Raw genomic sequence first — 27808 nt, 5'->3', positions numbered from 1 at the left:
GGATGTAACTCAAGTTCTATGACAGGCTTCCCTGTGCACATACCCATAGAACTGGAGTTACATCCTAATAACTTCTATTTTATATTTTTTAACTTTTCCTCAACGTAGTGGATAACGCTAACAAATTGCATGACTGGTTTCAGGAGTGAAGCACGTCGATCAAACAAGAGGATACACGTTTCCTGGTTAAATTTTCTCTCTGTTTATTAAAGTGCTCTGGAAAACAAAATAACAGGATTCATATTAGAAACATTAACAAACTTACCGATACAAAAGTCAGAGTTAGAGGCTCTCACAGTTACAAAAGTGAAAAGCACTTTTAAGACAAGAGTTGACAGTTCAAGTCAAAGCCTGGGCTTTTTGTAGAACTGGGGTTTACTGGGACTAAACAGTTCAGACCAACATCTGAAACAAACTTATATCGGTTGCCAGTATCTGTTTCGACACATGGATGAAAGAATTTCACCTGAAAATTAGACTATTCAAGTTTTCTGGGAATGCATTTTGAATAAGCTTTGGCTCTATTTGAATGTGCAAGTACTTAACTGTACTTCCACGGTACTACAAGTACTTCTCATCAAAACTGTTGAAAAAATTTGAGAATCAGAACTGCTAAAACAGACTTTTTTCTTCATCAACAAAAAGAATTAACAACTGAAGAACTTATTAATGTAAAAAAGTACCAAATAGATTTATTTTCAGCAATGATACATTGTAAACCGGTTAATAAACATATATACTTTACAAAATACATCCTATTCAGGCATCACATAAATATTTACACACTCAGAGTTAAAGGAATGATTGCCTTTTAGAGCTCAGTTGGACCACTTGAGTTACAACAGGTGTCACCACTGTTCTTCACCAAGACACAATTTGTTGAGCCAATTCACAATGTAAATATTAACATCTAGACATTAAGGTAGGCCACCTTAAAGTATTCAGCCAAGACTGTGCAGTGACAGACTTGAAGCAAACTGATAAGAAGGGATGCACCAAAATCTGAAATAATTAAATTCTTCAACATACTCACACAGACCATTAAATCACCCACAGCCCACAGATATTGGTCTACAAAACCTACACAGAGTTCAGCTATGGCTTGGAGGAGATTTTAAAAAACAACCGTTAAAAAGACACTGAAGACATCTGAACTGTTGTCTCTTTGCCTGGAATGAATTCCACCTGCTCACATTCTTGATATGTCATCCAACGCATTAACTACATGACTGCAGAACAGTGACACTATGGAACATACTACATAATTACATGAATCAATCAATCAAGTGTCATGTGCTGCAGGCAGCAAAGACAACTGTCAACATGTGGTAATGAAAATGCACAAATTACAAATCTGTGCAAGTTTGTGATTTAAAAAATTCTGTGATGTAAACCTTGAAAAATAATATTTCTATACATTGATACCAGTGTTTAAGGCACAGTATGTACAGTTGGGCCACTATTGTCAAGTAGATGTACTGTAAATCTGCCATTCCCCAGGGTGCACCTGTGTAAAACAACATTTGTCATTCATTGATGGCATTACATCAGTTTTTTCTGATTAGATTAACAGAAATCTGGAAAGTTTGATTTAACAGATTTTTTTTTTTCCAGAGAAGTGCAACCTGTGCAACCTACCTCTACTGAGAGAACTAGCGTTTGTTGTTTATAAAGTAGAATATGTGTCCCTGCCATCTGTCTTAAGGATTTAAAAAGTGCTAGAACAGACCTGATAACACCCATCAAGAGTATTGCAATAACTGCCATCCACAACTGACCTTGTGTGTTTTAGTACAAGGTCACCCTAAGCCGTGCATTTCCTTTTGATTACTAGTCAAAAAACTTTCTCTACAAACTGCATTTTGACTTCAAAAGGCCAGTTTTCACAGCATACAGAAAGAAAACACAGGGATAATCCCCGACCAATAGTGGGGCCAAACTCCATTAAAAAATCCACCATTTTAACATACTTACACATTAGAACATGACATAATATATTCTGGGGAATTTTACAGAGTCCTCATTAATGCTGCATACTTCTAACTTACAAACTTAGATAGGTTACTATGGGTGTGTTCCCTGTTCTCTGAGTAGCATGAGTGAGTTTGATTAGGCTCAACGATCAGATTTCTTGGAGCCCCAAAGTGTCCAACAAATTGTGAAATAATTTTACAAAATATTGAAACTCAACTAAATTATATGAAATGCTATTTCATTATTTTTTATTTTCATAGTAACCAAGTTTTGTTTGTCATTTTTTGTTTTATTATAGACATACTTATTTCAAAATTCCCTTTTCAAAAGTCTTTTTTATGTCATATTAGCATTTTTCTTAATTACACTTTATTTCAAAATGTCACTTTTCAGAAGTGTAGTTGTCACCAGTCTCTGCCTCCTCACCTATCAGCCAATCACATGTCTCCAGCGTCTCAGCAGACTCAACAACTGCTATTAGCTAACAGCTAGCTAACTAGCTCTTGTTGTCTAAAACAACTAAAGATTACAGATAAATACACTCTCTTCCTGCCAAGATAACTCTGAATTAATCAGCTAGCTGCTGCCGTTTCACGCTGGCTTTTCATTCTAATGGTGAGTAATAATCAAAGCTTACAAGCCAACCCAGCCAACTAGCTGGTAGGTAGTATCCTTGTTGAGCTAAATAAAAGTAGAGTGTTATGTAATTGAACACTTTGGGGTTTCATAGTTTGCCTTTTATTCTCACACATTTATTCCACCAGAATAAAACATCAGCAGAGGGGCTGTTTGGCCCATTACTTGTTAATGTACCACAGTATTCTATGGAATAATTTTAATACATATGAAAGGCAACATTATTTTAACAGACTTTTTTTTCTCTTTTTTATTTTTTTTTATTTTTTTTTTTTAATGGAGTTTGGTGAGTCCTTCCATCCATAAAAAAACAAAAAACGGCACAGAGCACGGTCAAGCTAAAACAAAGACTTAGGAGTCCTGGAGACCTTCGAGAAGACCTTTAAGATCGTGGAAAAGGGCCTCAGAACTCCTCGTCCTCTGAGCTGAGGTAGTTCTGCTTCTTCCTCACGTTCCAGTGTAAACACTGTGCCAGGCTCTCGAACCAGTCATTGACCGGGTCCCGGAAACAGATGGAGGGAACAGGGAAGCAGGAAGTGGTGATGGTAATACTGGAATAGGGATGGGAAAAAGTAAAAAATCACAAGGTTTTGTGTCACAAAGGCTGAAAGGCTGAATGAAGAAAGGCAAGTCCAGGTATTTGCAATCCCAAAAACAAAAGAGGAGGTGTTGACATCAGATGCAGTAATATGACTTCCTTTTGAAGCAACACTGGATATTTAGTAAGTATGCTTCAATAACTAAATGACAGCTCATTTCAGGAACCAGGAAGGTGATTATCTCTAGATGAGTTACATTGAGGAAGAAGCTGGATCTGGCACATGAGACGCTCCTGGCCACAAGCCCATTAAGGACTGTGATAAGGTTATGTAACAAAGCCTGTAAGTGTTGAGGCAGCTGCTGGGGGAGTTAAAGTTATTTTGCTTTATTTACTCAGCTCTTATTGCCCTTGTGTTCACAGTTTATGTGCTGAGGTGTGTTGACCAGCTCAGTATGTGGACTAACCTGTCTCCGTGGCAGATCTCTTGTCTCTTTCTTCCATCAAATGACACCCAGGCTGTGTTTCTGGCGTCACGTGACAGCATTATCTGAAAAACGACAAGCAAACAATGCAGAAAAGTCACACAAAGAACAGGGGTCCCAAGGTTCAAGGTACATTTATTTGTCATTCTACAACACAGGGGTTTTTTTGTTTTTACAGTTGAGAGTAAACATGTTTTTTGCCCTCAAAGCTCAATTGAAATGAGATTTACTCATTAAATCACTAACTTTTACTGAAATTCAATATCCACCAGTCAGTTTCATTTCCCTCTAAAATAAAATGGCCTTTTTTTTTTTAATCATTTGGGGTTTCAGTCTGTAAAACTCTTTGGAAAAACATACACAATTATTGATTCAAAATATAGTCACACTCCAATTAATTCATATCCTATGTGTAGGACATTTATCAAAATGTAACTTAATTGCTAGTTAAGAGGTGCAGTTGTTGTAGTGGCGCATGTATGTGATAAATTAATTGAGAAGGCAATTCTGACATCGTGCTTAAGAGAAACAAGAAAACATGTTTTTGAAATCACATGCACCAGATTTAGCTAATGCCTTGACTTCTGATGTCAGTGCAAACCAAACCACTTCCTTGAAAGACTCAGTCAGTCAGTGTTAATACCTTGAGCTCCACCCCGGCAGGCACCACAATGGGTCTGAAGGAGAGCGAGTGCGGGCAGATGGGGGTGATCATGATGGCTGGGACGTTGGGATGGATCATGGACGCTCCTGCTGCCACTGCATACGCTGTACTTCCTGTAGGTGTAGATACTATCACACCTGAGGGGACATGGAGACACATGCACACAGTGAATTAAGGCACAATATCACGCCTAAGTCACAAATACTGTGTACCTCAATAGGTGACACAGTAATTCCTGAAATGGCTTTAGGAGAAAGTTAGTCTAAGTCATACTTCACAATAAAAGCATCATCTCCACAAATGTCAACTTACTTAAAAACTTAAATGTGGCACAACAAATTATACTGGGGAAAAAACCTTGTTCGCCTGTATTTTAATTTCACACTAACACTCTGTAGTGGTTTAAGACAAAATTGGGGACTATTTAGACTTGGGCTGCAACTAACAATTATTTTCATTATCATTTGGATTAACAGATTAATTGTTTTGCCTATCAAATGTCAGAAAAAGTGAGAAAAGTATATAAAACAGAGAAATCCTCACACTGTCATTTTGCTTGATAATTGACACTAATTTAGACAATTTTTTTATTAACATTCCAACAAGAATTGAACAGTGGACACTTTAGTTGCAAAATATCAAAAGTGTACAGTGTACAACTGACTTAAAGGGTGGTGCATAGATTTTGCTCTTAAATAACAATGCTACTACAGGACTTTTACTAGAAATTATACTACTATTAAATACTATCATACACATTTTTAAAATAGCACTAATGTAACACTAAATCCCTGGTGTTACACCTTTACCATTTTTATCAGAACATGGACTTGTGTGACAGGGTGTGCAGGGCCATTCAATCCTTTGGGAATATTTACTTGCAAGTAGGTCAGACAATTAACACACCATGTGAGTTAATGTGTTACATGCAGTTTTGATTGTATTTGCAATGTTTTGTGTAATTGTTAAGCTGCATGAACCTCACGCAACCTGCAGTTTCTCTGTGACGGCCAAAGACACTCAAGGACAAGATATGTATGACTCTTATTCAAAAGTTGTTAGTAACCATTCTTATAGATTGGACTCTTTTATCCTTTAAATAGTTTTGCTGTAATATCAAGCTACACTTTTTCTGGATATATATTGTATTTTGAATGAATATCCTCTCTAACACAACGGTAATGTCCAGAAACTTCTGTACAAAGTGCGCTGCTTGCTGGTAGATGAAGGCCAGCCAGAGGTGCAGAGACTAAACGTTGCCCTATCCACAGACCGTCTTGTTTGGGCTGTCAGACAGATTTCACTCAGAGTGTATTAAAAACAACTCAGTCCTGGAAGTGAAAGTGCATGCTTGGCTGCCTAATCAACATTCAACACTGATCTGATTTGTGTGTCAGCACTCTGACTCTAGACTTGTTGAATGGTGTTGGTACAGTGCAAACTAGACCGATCCCGTGTAAGTATTTACATTTTCCCAGACCGCTGAACATCAAGACAGGTTATCTGCCCACTCACCATCTCCCTGCACTGTGGTAATGAGGTGTCCATCCAGAAAGAGGTCGACATTGGAGAGATAGGATGAGGGTCCTCTGTCCACCACCACCTCGTTCAGTACCTGAAACACACAGAGGGAATACACATTCACGAGTTAACTTTAGCGATTTCCAGTTTTCCATAAACGCCATCTACGCTGTTTCTCATGATATCGCTAACACCTGCGGCCTACACTACGAAGCAGGAGTTGGGGTTAGCGAGGTAAGTTCAGGTTTAACCCTGCATTTTCAGTCCTAATACGGCGGTTCACTTCTTACCCGGGTATATGGCAGATATAGATAACAGATCAACGCGTATAAAAGTACCGCCTATATGGGCTACTGACCAATCAGTTCTCTTGGAAAATGGCATCACCATTCATAGAAGATCCCGTGGAGCTTGGTGCGCTGAGTAAAAAAGAATTAAAAAATAAAAGCTTGGTGCAGATCGTTACAGGGTCTCTTAGGAGGGCAAGAGTGTTCAGAAACAACAAAACCCTCGTGCTTTACCGATATCATCCTACAACAGACACTGATTGAAGCACTAAAGCCTTGTACTTGTTGTACTTATAAGATATGAAAGTAAGCCTACTTACCGCTTTGAATTATGTTTTTATATATATCTTTTATTTGCTCCCAAGTCCGTTTCACACTGCTGGGTTGCAGCTCAAAGAATAAGGCTAAAATTGTCATACACACGCCATAAGAATACATCTAAGCAACATATTAATTTAATGGAATACATAAATCTTTCTAGCTTCCCATATTTTTGTCTCGCAATTTTTAGGTTTATTTTAATCCTTAAGTATTGAGTACCATTATACTTTATTCTTGACTCTGCACTTAAGTCTGGCACTGCTCTATTTTAAGTTTTAATTCACCCAATGTCTTTACATTTTATCCGGTGTTTTATTTATGGTTTATAATCATTCATTGTGTTTAACTTTTATTCCTCTTTTAATCCCTATGCCTGCCTGTTTATTCCTACATTACTGTGCATTTTATTGTTGTGTCTTATGCGTAAAGCACTTTGTAAGGCTGGTTTTGATAAGTGCTATACAAATACATTTTATTATTATTATTATTATTATTATCATTATTATAAATGTAATTATAGTCAGCTCTCGAGCCCTAATGATGGGGCAGTGATATTATAAGCCTATTAATCAATTTACGCATTCACACAGTCTGCATTTTATTTGCCAGCCGTCCTTCTTGCATTTCGGGATAATGTGTTTTAACTTCTTCGTATTTGTCTAATATATTATGGTTTGCTCTTCATTTTTAAAATATACCGCTCTGCTACCAGTAGACTTTTCCATGTTTGCGATTGGTCATATGCTGCAAACACCGCCCCTTTTATGTGAACGTGCTCGTGGCTGGGCTGACTTGGGTTGACTTACTGAGTTGATAACCAGCGTTGTGTGACCGCTTAGCCTGATTGCGGTTTATTAGGGTTAGTGAAGCCAGATAACAAAAAGAGATCCGGGGTTTGTTGAACTTGCTTCGTAATATAGGCCCCCATCATGGGATTTGTGCCTGTAAAAATACTTGTCAAAAACTAATGTCATACCTGCAGTCAGAGCTACATTTCTTGTTTTGGAGCTGATGACAGTGTTTGCTCTCAGTGTTGTTCTTTAACAACAGGTTCAAAGCCCACAAGCACCACGGTGAAGACAGCTGACTCATTATGATGACACCACATGGTTGAGCTGTTTTGACCTATTTACAGTGTGGACTGAGCCTGTTGTGGAACTGCGTCCTGCAGCTCATTGATAAAAAAAACATTGTTTCCTTAATAGGCTCCCAATTGGCTGTTAGCAGTTTATTTGTGTTTATGTTTACAACTTTTTGCGTGTGTTTGCTATAGTTTTGGAGAAACAGAGCCAATCATCTACCAGGTGATGAACAGAACAACCGTTCACATTCAATGTCAAGCAAAGAGACATCAAGTCCAACTATTTACATCTTAGCAAGGAGAGTTTGAATATGAATGGTGGCAAAAGCTCAAATGTTTTTCTCACTACCAAGAGATACCAAAGTCCTAGTTTAAGGTGCAGACGGTACCTGATACTGCATGGCTTTTCGGCTACTTTCAATGTCCCCATTAGTCAAGATGATGCCCTTTTCGTCCACTCTGGCCTTCTTCTCCGAGTTCTCTTTAAGCACCCGGACTTTCAAGCGACTTCGCAGGATGATGGCAGCATTACCTATATACAATGCATATACAAATATATGAAGTTCCTTTTGTAAATGAAAACTGGAGCACAACATATGCTTTGCACCAAGGACCAAGGCTGGCAGACAGGTTAGAGAACATTCAGTACCTTCAATAATTTGGGTGACCTGAGACTGGTAGGTGTCAAATTTGAAAGGCGTCAAGAAGCCCAGGGAGCCCAGGTGGAAGGCCATAACCGGTGGAACGCTCTCCTACAAATAAGTAGAAGGATTGTCATAATGTCATATCCGAAGTCTGTTTTTAAAGTGACAGTAGGAACACCTGGCTGAATACCTGGAAGAGGGAAGACGCATACAGCAAAGTTCCATCTCCACCAAGACAGATGATGAAGTCTACGCGATTGGAGATGTCATCAAGATCTGAGAAATATAAAGACAATAAACCTTTTAAAAATCTTATCCAAGATATATATATATATATATATATATATATATAGTGTCAACACAATCATAGCAAAGATGGCTGTCTGGTTTCTTCACCTTCTCTGAAAGTGCAGAATTTCTTAGTAATGGCCCCAAAGTTTTCATCGCCTGAAATGGCTGGGTCCTCCAGAATTTTGTTTTCCACATAAACAATCATGTTTTTCACCTACAACACACACACAAAAACACAAGATTAGCAACAGCCACTGCACAATATTCAAAGAAATCTATATATATGCTAACAAGAGGGACATTATTTTCACAGATGACACTGTCCTGGGTAGATTTAATAATTAAGAATAATTACATAAGAGTAGCCAAAGTGTGCCCTCATGGAGCCACCCTAATCAAATCTTCGGAGCATGAATAGACAAAGAAAATACTGTTTTATTATGAGTAAGTGTCATTTGAAAACTAAAAATTTTTGCCTGATTATGACACCATTGGAAAGGTCACGAGTTCATCAAAATCAACACGTTTCTTACGGTTTTCTTTTATTTGACAGCGAGGACTTTGAATGGAAGAGGGCAGCACACAGTGGTTTCACACTGATCCCTCACCAGCTTCCACCCGCAAACACGTATGTTTGTATGGCAATTATGTTCATTGTTAAAAGGCTGTCGCAACACGGTCTGTGGTCAACACTGAGTGGAGTCAGTGAATATGTGGTCATACCTCGGTGAGGAATATGCAGAGCTCTTTGAAAGGCTCGAGCAGACTGGCATCTCGTATCTTCTTGATGACAAGGACACTTTTTGGTGGCTTGTTCCATGTCAGTCTCTGGCTGGCAGGGTCCTGAATGTGCCTGAACACACAAAACACAACTTTCACCACAGGAGGGCAAAACGGACTCAACGGTCTCTGGATAAGGATTCTCCCTTACGTCAGCATAGACCTGAGCCTCGAGCCTCAGATCCAGGCTGATGTAAGATCTATCTTAACTATCTGAAGCATCCAACTACTCATCATAACCCGGACTGCTTAGTACTCATCCAATTAAAATCATTGTGCATTCTGGGATGGCAGGAGAAGAGCCACACGTTGTGAGGATGTTCTCAGAGGAAAAACACAACCTAAAAATAACTAAGGAGGCATGAAACTCTGAACACCCCGGGGCTCAAACCAATTCAAATGATTTGGAAAATGGGAACAAGTTTAAACTGGAAATAGCCAAGAGGTCCAAGTCTAGGATTATTTAACAATACCAAAGTCTGTTGATGGCTCTCATTAGTTACAGCTCTGTCATACATATTAGGCAGTTACTGATTGTACAACAGGCTGAGTCTAGTTCTTATACAAGAATATATTTTTGAGACATGATTACAGCTTTGAAACAACCATTTTCTAAATGCTTGATTAGAACTGAGCATGCATGAGGACATTATTAGCTAATATTTCATACATTTTTGTACTGGCTAAATGTCAGCATTAGCTCATTAACAGGTAGAATTACTGCATGCATGTCACAATAGATCCATGGTGATGAATGATTAGCCTAGATTTGACGAAATAAGTCATTAGATTAAACTGCCCTCACTAATTTGAGTAAGAAATCTAAGAAAACGAAAAACCATCACAAACTTAAGTAGTGGACTTTAAAATACTTTGTTGACAGTGGCAATTATGTTATAAAAACCCCTAATGTACCACATCTACACGTCATTAGTCCCTCTAATAACTTTTTATGAATTTCTCATCAAAATACAGGAACAAAATCAGGCAATTGAAAACGTTCACAATATGTGAAATATATTCAAAGGTAAACCACACAACTGGAGTCATATGATCAAATTATTAATTCTTGCAGGCAGGGTTACACCGACACAGGCTGCCCACATACACTATACCATACCCAATACTCTCAACACTGTACTACAACCATTAGATCTGCTTTAAATGGCTTGCAAATTAGCATCTGTATCATACGATGGCATTTACAGACATCACATGGAGAATGGCAGTTTCATGCCCAGTTAAAACCTGCTGTATCAATCAGTGGGTCACTAAGACTAAATGAGGGAATGAGGAGATGATTACTTATTCGCATCCGCTCAAAGGAACTAACAATTTGACTCAGTTTAATTATATCAGAAAACATAAACGAATAAGTCAATGTGTCAAGGAAGTTGTGTGAACAGTTCAAGCCCAAACGCTGGAAAGTAGGGGGGGGTTATATTCAGTACATCCAGTTGTCTTGTGCAGAACAAACACGCAGGACCGGTATCTGTCTTAGAGACCCCCTCTGTCTAAGACATGAGGAGCCTCCCGTTCTGCTAGGTTTTAGCTCCTTTTACTTGCTAGGCAAGCAATCATTGTGTAAGAAGAGAACATATACCATTATCTTGACAGCAGAATAACATTGCAGACTTCATCCAAGATTCAAAGATATATGCATTCAGAGATACATGTGGCTACAGGCCCAGAACTGGCTACAGATCCCAAACTTAATATTAATAACAATAAATGGGAACAAATGGGATACATGCAGATATGGAAATGTAAATATAGTTGTGTAATAATGAATATTTAGTGTTTGATATTTTAAGCTAAATGATTATTTCTCCAACACAGTGAGTGATGTTGCACCACACATATTACAATGGCTCACGCACGTGAATGCATGCATTCATTATTACAGGGGTGGGGAACAATGTCCTACGGCATATATATATAAATAAATGATTATTAATATTAAAGAAATCAGGAACAAAAAAAGCAGGGTAAATGTAATTTTATTTAAATTACAAGTGGATGTTCCCTTTCACCTTAACGGAAGTTAACTGTTGAAAAATGCTGGTTAAACTTTGCCCAAACTGCCAGAGTGTTTACATACAAAACGCTGGAGGAACTGAAGGAAAGACAGGCTACATATTCAACATATGTGCTTGATGGCCATTAGTTTTATTTTCGTCTCTCTCAAAAATATGTCCATCTTGTACTTAACATGTTGTTTTGCTGTCTGAATACATTTTGCCAACTTTGATCTCGAGAGACTTGCTAGCATGAAAGAACTTTTGTTTACTGTTCCCACATGAATCAGATTCATTCAACTTTAATTCCACTTCACACTTGTTCCCTCTGGTCATGCACGACCCCTTGCAATGTGCTATGTCAATGCTGCGTTCACGTCATTTCAGTTTTTCTGTGAATACGAGCTGATACTCTTCCATTAGTCTTGTAATAGTGATTTACTGTACAAGATTTTTTTGTGGGCTCCGATGGCTCTACTCAGCCTAACAGATTGTAGCAGCATGTCTACGCCAGCCTCACCTGTGGTCTACTATCTACTACTGTTTAAGTCCAAAATAAATAGTAAAATTATCAGACACATTCTTGATTACTTGGAAGTTGCAGCAACAGGAAGCCATCCTGCTTTTCCCCCACTTCTTCTGATATGACATGTGATATACTGACATAAGACTCTGCAGGTTTTCTCCCCACCTGAGGACTCTGCCAGGACATCATATTACGGTCATTCCGTGTCAAATGAGATTTTGTTCAAACCTTTTGTATATGCTAGTCGTCGACAGGGCACAATAACTTTTAACATTTAAACATGAAGACAACATGGAAGGAACTTGTAATTTTACACACAAAATGTTCACATATACTGTAGAGCCCGATTTTTTAGGGGGTGAAAATGACAACATTCCCAGTGGCAATTTTTTTCTCTCCAAAATTCAGCCAAAATATTTTACAGGACTTATTTTTGGGTCTCAAATAGCACATACATACAGTTTGAACAAAATGTAAAATGTAAACAAAAACCTCTATCTGATTTGACATGGAATGACACATTACATCCACTGAAATCAGCTGCTGCTGTTTGGTATAAAAACCTGCAAACCACCAATGATACTGAACAGGTGACCAGTGATTCAAATACACACCACACACACACATACAAAACTCTTTAGTCCCAACAAATAACATAAGAAAGCAGCATTATTATATATTACATATCCTGTTCCTTTGTCCACTCAAAAACACCAAAACAATATAATGCGGTTAAATACAAAAAACACGAAACTAAAGCCTTAAAATTGCCACCGATTATTTACAGTAATTACTAGTATCAGATTGCATTCTACTGTACAGGTTGTTGTATCAATCGCCTGTGGCATCTAAATGTTTAAAAAGGTACCACAGTTGGAGGCAAAAATCTAAATATAGTAAAAAACATTTCCTAAACTACGTGGACCTGATTAAACCAACCATGGACAAGTACAAAGAGAAAACTGAAGTTGTGCAGGCCTGGTTTCAAATACAAGTCCAGGACGCAAAGCAAAACTTCATTAGCATTTGAAGCGGCGACGAGCTGTGATCTATTCATGAACAGTTTCTCCTCTGACCACCTCAAAGCATCCACACCCTGACCTTCCCCTTTCATTCAACAACCCCGCTCTGTCCAAACCACAGGGCCATGCTATTACAACAGCCAGCCTGTGATAACACACAGACACTTTGAAAGTGTTACAACTACCACTTGACATGGCACGACTAAAACTTGGTATCACAACTAAACCTTGATATCACATCAGCCTCCAAAATGCGTATCACCCAAACCCTCAAGACAAATATACATTTTTCCTTTTTTCATTTAAAAAACCCCCCAAAAAACTCCACTTTTGAAGCATGCCTCTGACATGACATCAGTTTAATATTACTATTAGCTTACTGCAGTGAAGCTCTCTGAACATCTGGTTGGCAGTAATCCACATGCTGCCTGGTGGTGCCAGTAAATAATCAGCTATCAAACATGTTTTCTCTGTTGAGAAAGAGACAGGAAAGATGCTAGAAGCTCCGCTCACCATTTCCACACTTTGTTCTCGTTGTGGTTTCCAGGAATGTCCTGCAGTGTGCACTGGTTGAACTTCATTGCTGTACACATGTAACGAGGATGCTGCTTCAGGTTGACTCAGCTGGAGAACGGGGCTCTGTCCCGGTGGCCCGCACAGACAAAACAAGTCATTACAACCTCTAACTACTTCCTCGAATGCGCCACATTGTAGAGTAGCTGGAGCAACTCAGTTCACTTCTTGCAGGCAAGCTGTGAGTCAGCCACCGGCTCTCTGAGAGGCTGAGTGAGCCTCAGAGTCTCTCCATGCGCTGTGGTTCGGGTTCCAGGATCAGCTAACAACCCCTCGAGCTGGATTCACTGTGGCTATATTTGTCCCACTGAGGACTTAACACTAAACCTTCCTGGTGCATTCTGCTGCTGAACTAAAGCTCTAACTCATCTTAAGGTTGACTTCATCTCAGCCCCCACCCACTTTGCTGTGCTGAACACACCCATTTCAGGGAAGGGCTTTTCTTATTGGACAGGTGTGATCTACTGAAACACAACGATGATATGACTGTTCCTAAAACTAGTATATCCACTGTAATGACAGGTGTCATAACCCAAAATGCTATCTAAGTTTCCACAATCATTCTTCTTTATTTAAAGAATCAATTACCTAAAATAATGACAGATGCTACATGGAAAATACACACTGTATCACTAAGATGAATTACTTTGCGGTTTACATTTCTACCTATTTTTTTAAAAGCTTGATATCCCCTAGTTAATTAAAGGAAATAATGTCTAAACTTCACCTTTTATGAATAAATAAACTGATTATGTAGACAAGAAAAGTGGCTTTTTTTATTTTGTGACCCATTTTCAAGAAGAGACAATGTGGCCTGGTGACATGCAGGAAGGGAGAGTCCAGGGTGAAATATATCTACAGGGCTACGTGGGTAAATGATGTAGCACATGATGTGTACAGTCACCATGATAACTTAAACATCTGTTGATGTATATTTAGCAAACATTTCTGAGAGCTAACTTGTTTCTGCATAACCTATTGATGGTATTAGTCTTTATCTAGAGAACTCAGGATTAAGAGTAGCTGCATAAGGTCATGTACTGTGAAAAAGGAACATACAGTGTAAGTTTAATGTACCAAAATATGCCATCAACAGTGAATAAGGTCCAGTATTCAAACAAAGTTCAAATGGGACCTAGAAAAACTGCGCAACAACCCTAAGAACTACAATGTAAAGACCTTCTAGTATCCCATGATATTTTCACATTACAGTGTATACATTCAGGAAAGCTTCAGACTATTCACCGGGTCAGATTACGAAGTCAAAACAACATCTACATATGCTTTTGACTGGGAGAAATCTGTATTTATAATTCAATAGGTGCACCAGTGTGGAAACCATGGCGAGAGTTTCTTTTGCATCGGAACATTTTGATAATGAAGTTGCTGACGAAGTAAGAACTAAACAGAAGATATTTAATAAGTTGAAAAGCTTGACTCTGCATTTTACGGTATGACAAACAGGCCTACATGGGCACATTATGTCAGTGCTCTGTGTACATTTAGTGGTATACCACAGCATATGTAGTATCCGTGTGCAGTCTGGTACGTCTGACAGAATTTAGAACACAGTGTACTGACAAGGCTGGCTCTAAAACAACTCCTTGGGACATTGCTGTATTTCGTTTCAGGGTGTGTTTAGGGCGTCAGGAACCATTATGATGAGGGGAGATTCTCCAACAATTAAAGCTTAAAGTAATACCATACAAAAAAAAAAAACAAGCTGGCTGTGCACATCTACCTTGAGCAGTATCACATCCACAGCCTTCCACAGAGAATGAATGAAGTTGTCACTTTTCAGTTTGGATTGTCTTAACTGTGCCTACTTTACTACTGATCTTTGGGGCCAAATCACCTATTGTGTTGCTTCATATTTTCAGGTATGTTTGCACAGTATTTCTCTGTGGAACTAGGTCTTCCGAAAAGTACTACAGCCTAACCTTTATTCTGGAGTACAGATAGCTTGGTTTTGCAACTTTTAACCTGTCTAGCAGCTTTGAGGAAGCTAATCCTTAAATTACTGCTGCCTAAAACAGTGCTGGGAGGCACTTATGTGACTGAGGGAGTCAAAAGGCCACGAGTCTGACCAGGCTTTGATGGGAAAACATCAAGAATCTTTCATAACTCTTACTGACTTACTGACGCATTAAGTAGATCTATGCAACAGTTTCGACAATGGACACATTACTATGAACTCCTATTATCTACAACACAATCCAATGCAATAGCTCTGCAATACTTAAATATCTACTTACTTTGTGAAGTGTTCAGCTTCTGCTGATAAGTCAGAATGTTGCTGATATGATTTTGTATTCATTTGTGTTGGCATACTGATTTGTATTATTTTTATATATATATGTTATATTGCTAGGTGCATTGCATTGCATCTAGATGCTTACAAATCTATTAAATGAACAAATACCTGTATTACACAGTCTGAACAAAAACTGTGGTAGGAGTTTTAGGAAGGTAGTGTTTATTGCAGGGCTATTGCGTTGGATCACTTTATATTAGAGCTGAAAAGACTAGTCAAATAATCGATTAATCGATCGACAAAAAAAACGTATCAGCATTCTCCTATTCTCGTGTCTCAAATGTGAGGATTTCTTTCTTTGATTTGTCGTATGCGATAGTAAACATTGTATTTAAATTGAACAATGACTATGACGTTAAAAGTGCCAGCTATCAGCTGTAATGTGAGGGTGTTTACACCCACATCAGATGAACAGTGTAGGCCTTTTTATACATAGTTGCCCAATTTTAGGGGACAAATAAATAATTGGACAAGTTACAATAAACTCAAATAAAGTTAGCGTATTTTTTTTTTTTATCTGGCTGCAGATCCTTTGTAATCTGACCGGCTGAAGTCTCCAACACTCAGACATCAGCAGATACTTGGTATCGTTCCAGATGATGCTCTGTCTGCCTTGTACCGCAGACATCTTCACTTCTTGCGTGTTTGTAGGGCTGGGTGATATACCGATGTCAATATGATACCTGAGTTTTGGTATCAATACAAAAAAAATATAGGCCTACTATTTTTGATACCTTACTTTCAGACACATAAACATATTTTTATTTTAAAAAACACGTTTTTTTTCATTTAACAAAAGAAACCAGTGTTCTCAAATGTTAAATGTTGCTTGTTAGTTCACGCACAAGCAGCTGTACATGAACTTATAAATAAGGGTGCTCCGATCAGGATTTTTGGGGCCGATCACCGATCTCTAGAAGCAGCATCGACCGATACCGATACCGATCACCGATCATGAGGTCTATTTGAGGCCTAATAGTTATTGTGTAGCGTCATTTATTTATTTAACTATTCTTAACAACACTGTATATTAAGTATTAAAGTTAAGAGATGAGAAAGTAACATGAATTGACAACTGTCTATTTATTGGCAGGCAATGTGTGCAACATATTCCACTGTCTCTCGTAGAGACACAACTCAAACCATGTAGCATACGCTTGGTTATTGGGAGCAGCTTAGAGCTTAACAAATATACAGCGTTTCCCATGGAATCTGCTCACCTTGTTTTTCCCTTCAGTTCTCTTTTCTCTACACACGGACACACCCACCTACACCTCTGTCTCATTAATGCACACACACCGGTTTCTCTCGCTGTATCATACAGGGACAGACAGGCTGTATGTTGACTTTCTTTGTCAGCAGTATGTTTTATGAACACAGCTCCCGTTTTGGAGTTTTTCCACTCGCAATTCCGTTTTCACAACAGCCCGTGCTTGTTGTTAATGACGTAGCACCCATAGAACCCCAAGGTTTGGAAAGATACCAAATCTATGATGCTGAATTTATGGAAAATGTCAACACAACGATGATCTATGTTTGATGTATTAGTGCAGCCATAAAGCACATCATTGGCTTCAATATTTCACCTTAAGCAATGAAACAAGCATATAAAGAATAAATATATATGTGACATTGACATACAGTGTGCAATACTAACTCTGAAGTTACACAAGAGGATATTGGGAAATTTAAGTGAAAGACTGGGCTCATGAAGTTAAAAGCTTCTCATAAACAACCTGTTTAGGAGAAGTATACCATGTAGATAGGTATGCTGTATTCACCAGTTACAGGGAGAATGGGTTTAGCCTAATGTACTCTCACATGGTGTTCTATCATTGCTGCCACCTGTGAGGTCAGTTGATGCCCGTTTAACTTGCTTGTTACTTACGTGTTACTTGTTTTTATCCACCATAATGTTCCATTACTTTACATCCCATAGACTTTCACCAAGGAGGAAACGTCTTGTTAAAAAAAAAAAAAAGGTGCACGCAAAGATGGTTAAACCATTAACAGCTTGTGTTGGCAGTCGGCTGTACTGGCCTCGTCTTTTTAACGTGTCAGAGTATTAAATATTTCCACAGTTCAAACGTTTTTACAATTTGCCAAATTTCAACATGTTTGCAAATTCCACTATTTTATTATGTAGTATGGGGAAAGTGCTGTTCAGGCTTAAACAAATAAATAAGTGCCATCTGACAGCTAATGCTGGTCCAAAGACAGGTTTAACATTAACAGTGTTAGAACTGACCCCAAGCATCAGCATCATTACTGGCCCAACAAGATCTAAAAGCAACAGCAAGTGGCTTTCAGGATTTTTGGTGTTGCACAAACTGACAATACTATGCACAGTTTTACACTGACTCAGGACTGTAAAAACAAAACAAGGCTACAAACACTCATAATGACGCAAAACCCATTTGCTCTGTCCGACTTACATCACTGCGTGTGGATTCTGGAGCATGCATGCCTTTGGCCCGAACGTGGTCACAGGGCTTGGTCCATGAAGTGACTGAGGCCTCCTGAAAGAGAGGAAGACAAAATGTTCAGGTTTCAGCGACGAAAGCTGCCAGGCAGGTATGCAAACAAGCGCCTATACAGTTTGTTTAAGAAAAACACAACGGCTTTCAAGTGCAAGCTATATTTAAACAATAAGAAAAACAAGAAGTCCAAGTTTCATTTTCATTCATTTCATTTTCATTTTGTTTCAGAAGTGATATGTAAGACAACCACACAACCTCTTCACTAGCATTTAAAGTGTTACATTTCCATCGTTTACAGGATTTACACAGTAAGCTGAGCTGGAGAACAGTCGATGCTGTACATCCTTGGTTGATGATGCATTTCTAAAAGAATCTTTTTGTAAAATTTCTGATCAAATAAATGTTCACTTTCATTTTTCTGTTTTAAAGAAAAAAAAACAGAGAAGTGAAGCCACAGTGATTAAGACATTGAGATAGAGCCTGAGCCTAAGGATTTCCATCAGCAGATTATTTCATACACTGTGGATCATTTTTGTGGTCACCCAGCTATGACAAACCACCAGTCTGTCTAATCTATTATATAATTATTATATGACATTATAACATGCTAAATGTTCTGTGTGACCTTTGATGCTGAACAAAGGCTCTGGTACCAATACTGTGCCAAGACTTTTCACAATTCTTGGCAAATGGTAATAATGCATTGTGAAATGAAAAACAAACACTTCTATCTATCCTACTGGCAGTACAGATTCCATATCAGTAAATGATGAAATAAAGTCCAACCGTTTTAATAACCATTTACAACATTTACACATCAGATGTCGAGGCTGCTTTCTGAACAATGGAGAAATCCTAGCACACCCTGTCTTTCTAGACTAAAAAATATGATTGTATTGAGTGTGAAAGGTCACTGACACTGAGCTGTGATGGAGCAATACCGCCTCTAACTACAGAAGCCTTCGCGCTGCATCACATCACTCAGCCAAACAAATCCTCTTAGCAGTCTGGTTGTGTGAATTCACCATCTGCTCTTTACTGGCTCTTAAAGCCGCACTAATAAATACTTTCATATTAATACTGAATGAAATTAATATGCGTAACGTGACAGGTGTTACTCGTAGTGACCAACACACAGAAAATGATCATCAATTCGGTAGCTCATTGTTTTGGAATTAGTCAAGAGGCCAGAAACACACTCCGTGTCTGTCAGGTGTGACAGCAGGCAACTGTTTTCTAACACTTTACTTACAACAGCTTTATAACGCAAGATAGTTCCGTGTGCTGTTTGGCTGTCAGCTTGTTTTGGAGTTCTTGTGCCCACTAGTGGACAAAATGTTTTTAACGCAGCTTTAAGATTTACACATTCACCAACTCAGCAACAGTACAACAAAAAGGACAAACATGCCCGGAAACTCTGACACTGCAACACATGAAAGAAGGTGAAGAGATGCATTTTACAACTGATATTTAAATAAGTAGATTGACCAAAAAACTATTACTACCATAGAAATTCTAATGATAATTTTTTCGATTAATCGTTAGTCTATAAAACTTCACAAAACAGTAGGAAAAAAAGCCCATCGCAACTTCCAAGGGTCCAAGGTAACGTCTTAAAATGGCTCGTTTTGTTTGACCAACTGTCTAACAAAGCCAAACCTAAAGATATTCAGTTTACAATGATATACGAGAGCCTGGAACTAAAGAATGTTTGGCATTTTCTCACTATTTTTGCTTGAAAAATGATTATCAAAATAGTAGCAGATTATTTTTCTGTTGATCGATTCATTGTTTTAGCTCTAGTGGAGACAAAAAAAAAAAAAAAAAAACTGTCATCCAATTATATTTTGTTCTGGGACGGGATAAATAATGGAAACACCAGAATATAAATAACCTTAAATGCAATTACAGAGCCAGGGCGATGATCAAAGATATCTGAGAGGAGAGAAAAGCCTTTACCATTTATCCAGAGAATAACAATATTTCACTCCCACACTAGATCTTCATCAGGTTTTTATTTATTTATTTTTATACATACAAGCGGAAGATGTTTGTTTTGTAAAACAGAGGTGTCTTATGATCCCATGTGGGATGTTTGGCATGACACAGAAATCAAAAATACACTAAAAATGAATTAACTACAACTCCGCTTCAGTTTTGAAATGTTTCATTGCATGACAGTAAACCATCAAATATGATGTTATGTTTGTAAAAAGCTAATGATAGGCTAATTTGGACAAAAAGAAATGAAATTCCTCCAATATCACCAACACTCAAAGATTATTCAGCCAGGTTAAATGTTAAACTCCAAATGTTGAACTGTAATCAGCTTGTCCTAACCTCTGACTTTATTCCAGGCTTTTAACCAAACTCACATTCAGATCCGAAGCACCTTTCAGCCAAGTGAACCCACTTCCCTCACATTTGGTTTTTTATGAGTCACAGCCCTATAATCATAAAGTCTAGCGAATCCATCGCCTTCCTATTCCAATTTCTAAACAGTCATTTGTTTTCCTAAATTCATCACAACGCTTTTCTGTCAAATGTCACAAAAATGAGAAGTGTCATTGCCAAATTAGGATAAACTCAATGAAACTGTATTTGTGGGACTGTATTTCAACATCCTGGACAAGTGTAATCATTTTCTCATTTCCTCATCAATAGTGGGACAATCCTGATTTGTACATTAAGGAAATATTAAGATAGGCACCCACCTTTTCACTTCTTGTAAAAAAAAAACCTCATCACCGTTGCTAAAACATACAAACAAAGCCCTTGCAACATCCACAGTGAACATACATTTCAGGCCTCGGGCATCCTGTGATTCTTGAAGGGATTGTACACACACACACACACACACACATGCACATTTCACAAATGTCTGAGGTGTCGCAACACAGATCATGTCACAAGGCCGTTTCAAAAATGTTTCACATGCAACCTAAAACAACAGCAGCTGTTCTTAAATACCACACAGCAGTAACTAAGTCCCGTTATTGTGACGTGGTGATATGCTCCAGTAAATTAAATATGTATCCATCAGGACAGGACACCTAGACATGTTCTTTCAGGTACAACAGCTGAACAATTGTTGGCGTCCTTTAGTAGCGTCACTTCAGGCCTCTGAATTGCCGCTCACATCTCAGATTTTGTCAAGTGAGTGGTAAAGACATTCTTTTAAGCCTCTAGGCAACACACTATGTGACGTGTGACGTGACAAGCTAGATAACATCGTAACCAACAATACTGACATGTAAATGCAGCACATCCCGGCATGTTTGCTTAAAGATCAGTTCACACAAGGGTCATACGACTGATAAGTAAATATCTATAAGGTGAGTGAGAGCCAACCCCAGTCCAGGCTAAAGCTCCTATGTTGTACTCTGGCTAGAACACATGCTGGTTCAATGCATGGTCTAGGAAAGGATGGCAGCAGCAGCATGTAGTTATTCTTGTGACCTATAGCTCCAAACATAATAACAGGCTTGTCATCATTACTCAAGAAATCATGTTCCATGTGCGTCATGTGCGTCATGTTCATCACCAACCTGTACTCAGAGGAGCTGCTGGCTGAGGAGGTGCTCAGGCTGCGGGTCTTCCTGTTGCGTCGAGCCAGGCTGCGGCCGGCGACCTCCCCTCCATCACAGTTGGAGCAGCAGTATGGGGCAGCTTCCACTCGCACCTCCTCTCCACCATCCATCTCAGACAGCCAGGCTGCAAGTAAACTGACAGGGCCCGGGCGCATCAATCATTGACGAGGCTTGAGTCAAAAGCAAACAGGCATACAATCTCTACAGTTACACAGACGTAACAACCCTGATCCAATCCAGTCCAGTCCAGTAAGTCTATATCAATCTGAAATAAAGTGCTACCGTTACATTCTGAGAAACTCTAAAGTTATGCTAAAGTTAAGAGTGAGCAATTGTTTAGCGTCGTTTCAAAGGCTTCTCATATTTTTGTTACGTTTTCTATGAGAAGCAACGCACCGTAGCACTGTGCCCAAGACACATTCCCCCCTCGGGGGCAATAAAGTTTACTCTACTGTACTCTAGTAGAACATTTGCGGACTTTATGATGTCAGCTGAGTTACATGACGCTTGTTACGCGTTTCATTAAGTCAGGTCACCGTTGGCTAGCCAGCTGGATAAAAAGCTAGCTATAACCTAACTACATACAGTTAAACAATTATGTAACGGCTAAGTGAGCTAACAGCCTTGTTGTCACTTAAGCTAGCTAGCTTTGTAAATGATCAGTTTCCAAAAGATCTAATGATTGATCAACGTTAGCTACAAGAAGACATCGACAGACATGACTGATAAGCTTCTGGACGCTGACGGATCCAGATGGTAGAATGTTCAGTGAGTGAGATAACCTAGTTAGTGTTACACTAGTTAGCGAGCTAAGCTAGTAGATAGGCATGTTCAAGACAAAAGCGTAATATCTCCCACTTCTGTGGCCAACACTACCTTTTATCCACAACGTTACAGGGGACGACACACAATTGGAGCGCAGCAAACTGCCGTAGGATCAGAGCCTCGCCATTATTCCGTTAGATAATAATGTTACACCATCTTACTTTATTAGAGAGATGTCAACAGTCAGCTCATCGCTTCCTGATGCTGACCGACCAATCACAGGCTCTCTCCTCGCCGATGTCATGTTGGACGACTTCAGCAAACTGACCAAACCGAAGAGTTCTAACTTTCAGGTTGTGTCAGCGGCACGAATGTAATTGTATGTATGTAAATGCGTTAAAATAAAGATATCGCATTTTACAGGCTTTCGTTTTGAGCATTTTAATTCAACCAAAAGTCATAAACGTATAGCTGCTGTATGAATTAACTGATTATTTTTACAGTCATCATGTTAACAGTACTGTTTTTTTCATTAAATAAACTTTGTGTGGATTTACAGCTGAATCCACTTGTGCACTGTTTATTTTTGATATGTAATTGTTTAGTAGGACAGAATAATGATATGAAATTATCGTTATAATTATTATTTTTTTTAAATAACATCATTATGTAATATATAACGTTTTTTTTTTCTCTTGTGCTTGTGCTTCATTTATTTATATGCCTACGTGTTGCTCAATTGTTTATTTCTAATTCAAAAATTTAGAAAAAGCAAATTGTGTCCCTTCTGTAAATTTCTGTGTGATTTTGAAAAAGTTCTACATGTCAAGCCATCACAAAGTGGCAATTAGAACATTTTCCAGTTTGTCTGAATAGTGATGCAATTGGACTGAATGTGGTCTGACTGCTCTGCATGGCCAGAATGACTTGCTTGGGGGCCCTGACGCAAGTTATTCTGGCCATGCAGAGCAGTCAGACCACCTGAGGCCCTGGGGCAGTTGTCAACTTTGTTTGGTTGGTAATCCAATCAAATGGTTGGTTGGTAATCCTTTGACAATCTGACACACTTTGGGTTCTTGTCTTCCAAACATGCAGTTGATCCGGGCCACACAGTTAAGAAGTTAGTGTGATAGCGCCAGTGACCAACAGGACTGTCATGGTTAGACTTTCCATCACTTTGTGCAAAACCCAATTCAGTAATATTAATTTAATTGAATTTCTCATAAATAATTATTCTATTCTCAAATTCTAAAATAGGCTAGGCTATGTGAGTAAATGATATATGAGAAATAAATTAGTCATTTATCATGCAGTATTACGGCTAGAATAAATGTGTTATGTTCACATATCAAAGTCTGACATATAATGTGCACGCTAAGATGAACTGTACTGTGAACAGACACTACTCTGACTTTACAATTAGAAAAGCATTTAAATCTTTGACACAAAATATTAATCTGTGATTAGTGAGTACTGTATGATGATTAAATATCAAGTTACATTATGTTAAAACAGTATAGATTATGTATTCTCCTATAAACTATATTCAATCTTTTTTATAAAACAAAAAAAATCCAATCTGGCTGTTGAAACTCCCTTATTGCATTTCGTACGTGTGTCCAGTAGAGGGCGACAAAGGTCGGAGTATTTCCAAGCGTACACACCAATGAGAAACACTAATCCAACAATCTGGAGTTTAACAGGGACCAGCACCTGTGGGAGGGTCGCAAGTCTGACTTTCTGGGGGAAATGCCTTTTAGCAAAGCCTTTAAAATGTGGCAGCCAAGAGAGGTGTAGATATCTCTGCAGTTATGCTCAGTAAGTACGTGTGAGCATATATGTAGCTTCCATTTAAGTGAGTTTACTGATTTTAACCACATACAGTGGTATGAAAAAGTGTTTGCCCCTTTCCTGATTTTTTATTTTTTTTTGCATGTTTGTCACACTTAAATGTTTCAGATCATCAAATAAATTTAAATATTAATCAAAGATTACAAGAGTAAACACAAAATGCAGTTTTTAAATGAAGGTTGTTATTAAGGGAAAACAAAATCCAAACCTACATGACCCTGTGTGAAACAGTGATTGCCCCCTAAACCTAATAACTGGTTGGGCCACCCTTAGCAGCAACAACTGCAACGAAGCATGTGCGATAACTTGCAATGAGTCTTTTACAGCGCTGTGGAGGAATTTTGGCCCACTCATCTTTGCAGAATTGTTGTAATTCAGCCACATTGGAGGGTTTTTGTGCATGAACTGCCTTTTTAAGGTCATGCCACAGCATCTCAATAGGATTCAGGTCAGGATTTTGACTAGGCCACTCCAAAGTCTTCATTTTGTTCTTCTTCAGCCATTAATTCAGAGGTGGACTTGCTAAAAAATAAATCAGGAAGGGAGCAAACACTTTTTCATTCCACTGTATTAACAGACACATTGAACGTTACCAAGTCATAGTCTATGGTTTCAATCCGTACAATAACTACAAACACAAACAGGACTGTAAGGTGTCCCTTCATAAATGCTGATGAACAAACGGCATGGCTACCTTCATAAAAACAAGAGTAACTATGTGCAAATGTACAGAGAAGCCAGGTTGATTCAACAGTGGATAAGAAATTGTTTATTTGACTTGAACATAATTACAAGCAAACCAAATACTATCTTCAGTGGAAACCGCTCTAAGTGAATCACACTCAACACAGTAGGTCATCTCAAACTGCTTTTTATTACATCTTAAATAACAGTACATTTTAATATAGTTTCTATCTTGCATCCAGCTTTCGGTTGTACACTGACTTTAAAATTAAATACAAAAGGTGAAAAGGGAACAGTGGGGTGCAGAGCTCTACAGTTATTTGATGGAGAAAGAGAGAAAAGGAAAGGGAATTTAATTAATTTTTAATATTTTTTATTTCATTTTGTTTTTTGCCAACTCCAGGCCTAACGCACAATTACAGCACATTTTTTGTACAGAATGTCGCAGAGAAAAAACAGAATGGAAAAATGTCACTACTGCTAAAGAAAGAGCGTCTCTGTTTACAAGGAGAAGGGAACAACAGAAAATTCTGCCATTCAGATGCTGCAAGATTTTTTTTTTCATTTTTTATTAAAGGACAGAAAAAAACCTGTTATAAAATGTTTTTCTTTGTAAGTGGAATTTTGTTTGCTACAGAAGGAATGAAAATGTATTTGTTCCATTTGAGATTGTGTATGTTTAGGTGAATGAATGTATGTATGCATGTGTGTACAATTTAAACATTTAAGTTACTTCTTAATTTGTGGAATCCCTCCCAAGTATGGACCAAGTAACCGTTAATGTTGCAGGGTTTGCTTCTCAAGTGCATAGCTTTGACATTTTAGTTGAATCATGTATGCACGGAGTAGCCAAAAACAAAAAGAAAAAAAAAAGAAAGAAAGAAAAGAAAAATATAAATACCATTGTATTGATATATTCAACAGGTTATTTTCTTAAAGAAAAACATCAAAGGACTTAATTCCATATGCACCTTTTTAAGCAATTCTACAGCATGCGATTCTAAGAGATAACCCACCCATGGCAGACAACCAAAATCTTTTTTTTTTCGTTTTTAACTTAAAAAGTTTCAATATCATTATTTTCAAACATTGATTTATACAACATGTCATTCACAGAGTAGTAACTGCATTTCCAAGCACGGAATGGGCACCTCTGTTAAAAGAGAAACGTCCGGATTGCAACCGGGCTAAAGTGGAGGTACTTCCTACCTGACCAAATCACATCACCGGTCCCAACCACGGGCAACCGAAACCAGGGAAAACAAAACTAAATTAAAGGAGAAAAAAAAAGAATAAAAAAAGAGGGCAGGGTGGATTATGATCCGATGGGTTAATCTTCATTTAATTATTCTACACTGTCGCCAGACAAAAAGGTGTAAGAATGGTTAAAATGGTTTGGGGGTTTTTTTTTTGTTTTTTTTTCTCCGTTTCAAAAACGAGCATTCATCATAAACAGCATGTGCTTGGTTAGTTAACTTTTTCTTTAGACATTATTCTATATATGCAAAGTTTAATTTTTGTGCAAACAAAGATTTGTGGACTACACTGGAAAAAAAGAAACAGTAAAAGTATCATGGGACTAAATATACAGAAGGGCCAGAAGTGGCTTGAGGACTCCCTGTTGAAGCTCAATTCTCTCATTTTGTTCTCCAGTGGGATAAAGTTGGATTTAAAATGACATGATCTGGAGGTTTTAGTTTTGAACTTAAAAACATTCTCTAAAATGTGTAAATACTAGAAAATAAAACAAAGCTTTGATCCTCATTTTAAACATTAACTGACAGTTCAACGATCTACTTCTCTTCAAAAAATAATAATGAAAACAACAAAGAAACAAAAATAAACATGGCCAAAAAGCTATTAAGAGTTAGATCATTGTCATTTAATAACCTTCACTCAGACCTGTGTACAATGAGGACGCAGGACACATTTGCTTGGTGGTGGCAGCAGCGGTGGTGGGGTGTTCGTATGTTAACTTACTACAATACCACAATTTCCCCTCCGTTCCATTTGGAAACCACTAAATTCCTCAAGCTGTTTCTTTCTTTTTTTTGGAGCTGAATGAGTGACAGACAATTGTGCTCTTTTAAATGAGGGGAGAGAGAGAGAGAGAGAGAGAGAGAGAGAGAGAGAGAGAGAGAGAGAGAGAGAGAGAGAGAGAGAGAATTTTTGCCCTTGATAGTTTTTTGGGGTGTTTGGAGTCAGTATCATGGTGTTTTTGAAAAGATTGGATATGCAATAAAATTGAACATTGTGATGTTGGAATGGTCATCCACTCAACTTTGGAGTCCAGACGCCTTCTGGAAACAAAAACAAAACAAAGATACATTATTTGATTATGATTATTCAGCAAAATCTCTCAATTGTCAAACAATTCTAAAATTATTAAATCAAGGGTTGATAATGTGCTTATCCCTTTCCCCGAGTTTTATTAGCAATTACAAATACAAAATGCAGACAAAAACTGCCCATACATTTATTTAACTCGTGTTTGTGTTTAAAATGTCATGTCCAATCTCAATATCACGTCACTTCCTGATTTGACAAGAAATTTCTGAAACTATGAGAACAAGAAAAGGCAGAAACTGCCACTGCACGGTAAAGACAATGGATAAAAAACGTTTTATACCCAGTGAAATTTAACACAGGGGCCCCCCTCAGGTAAGATAATTCCACTGTGTGTTGCTGATGTGATTATGTTTGATGCCAGGTTTCACTTAATGTTTCATATATTGCACATTCATTCCCAACCCCCAGATGGCA

At 38.1% G+C, this 27808-nt stretch overlaps 2 protein-coding genes across 6 annotated transcripts in view; both read right to left on the bottom strand.

The window, feature by feature from the left end:
* Positions 1-186: 186 nt before the first annotated feature.
* nadka (NAD kinase a) lies at positions 187-22867 on the bottom strand. Of its 4 annotated transcripts, none has more exons than XM_044212081.1 (12): positions 22732-22867; positions 21704-21880; positions 18111-18194; positions 9166-9295; positions 8548-8656; positions 8342-8427; positions 8157-8259; positions 7897-8039; positions 5813-5912; positions 4277-4434; positions 3616-3698; positions 187-3161 (listed from the first exon to the last, which is right to left on the bottom strand). In XM_044212081.1, exons 1-12 carry the CDS (start codon positions 22812-22814, stop codon positions 3014-3016), a joined length of 1404 nt encoding a protein of 467 aa, XP_044068016.1. In that variant the 5' UTR covers positions 22815-22867; the 3' UTR covers positions 187-3013. The 4 variants fall into 4 exon arrangements, with proteins under 4 accessions (XP_044068016.1, XP_044068018.1, XP_044068017.1 ...); XM_044212083.1 differs by having other exon boundaries at positions 22622-22774; XM_044212082.1 differs by having other exon boundaries at positions 21704-21915; positions 22622-22768.
* Positions 22868-25216: 2349 nt separating this feature from the next.
* gnb1a (guanine nucleotide binding protein (G protein), beta polypeptide 1a) overlaps positions 25217-27808 on the bottom strand; it is a 44700-nt gene continuing 42108 nt past the window's right edge. The window contains exon 11 of one of the 2 annotated variants that reach the window (XM_044212079.1): positions 25217-27345. The gene's annotated coding sequence lies outside the window, so the exon portion shown is untranslated. The remainder of the gene's footprint in view (positions 27346-27808) is intronic. The other variant, XM_044212080.1, reaches the window with a different exon arrangement.

This window comes from Siniperca chuatsi, linkage group LG10 (assembly GCF_020085105.1).
Source record: "Siniperca chuatsi isolate FFG_IHB_CAS linkage group LG10, ASM2008510v1, whole genome shotgun sequence".
Classification (NCBI taxonomy): domain Eukaryota; kingdom Metazoa; phylum Chordata; class Actinopteri; order Centrarchiformes; family Sinipercidae; genus Siniperca; species Siniperca chuatsi.
The sequence above is the reverse complement of the archived record's forward strand: the minus strand, read 5'-3'. Positions and strand labels throughout refer to the sequence as shown.

What these genes read in the sequence shown, in the direction of transcription:
- nadka (XM_044212081.1), bottom strand. Translation starts at nt 22,814, where the DNA reads ATGACATCGGCGAGGAGAGAGCCTGTGATTGGTCGGTCAGCATCAGGA. An exon ending in CAGAATCCACACGCAGTGAT is followed by an intron (nt 9,296 to 18,110) that starts GTAAGTCGGACA and finishes TTGTGTGTTCAG; the next exon opens with GCACATTCAGGACCCTGCCA. An exon ending in CTGCCGGGGTGGAGCTCAAG is followed by an intron (nt 3,699 to 4,276) that starts GTATTAACACTG and finishes GTCGTTTTTCAG; the next exon opens with ATAATGCTGTCACGTGACGC.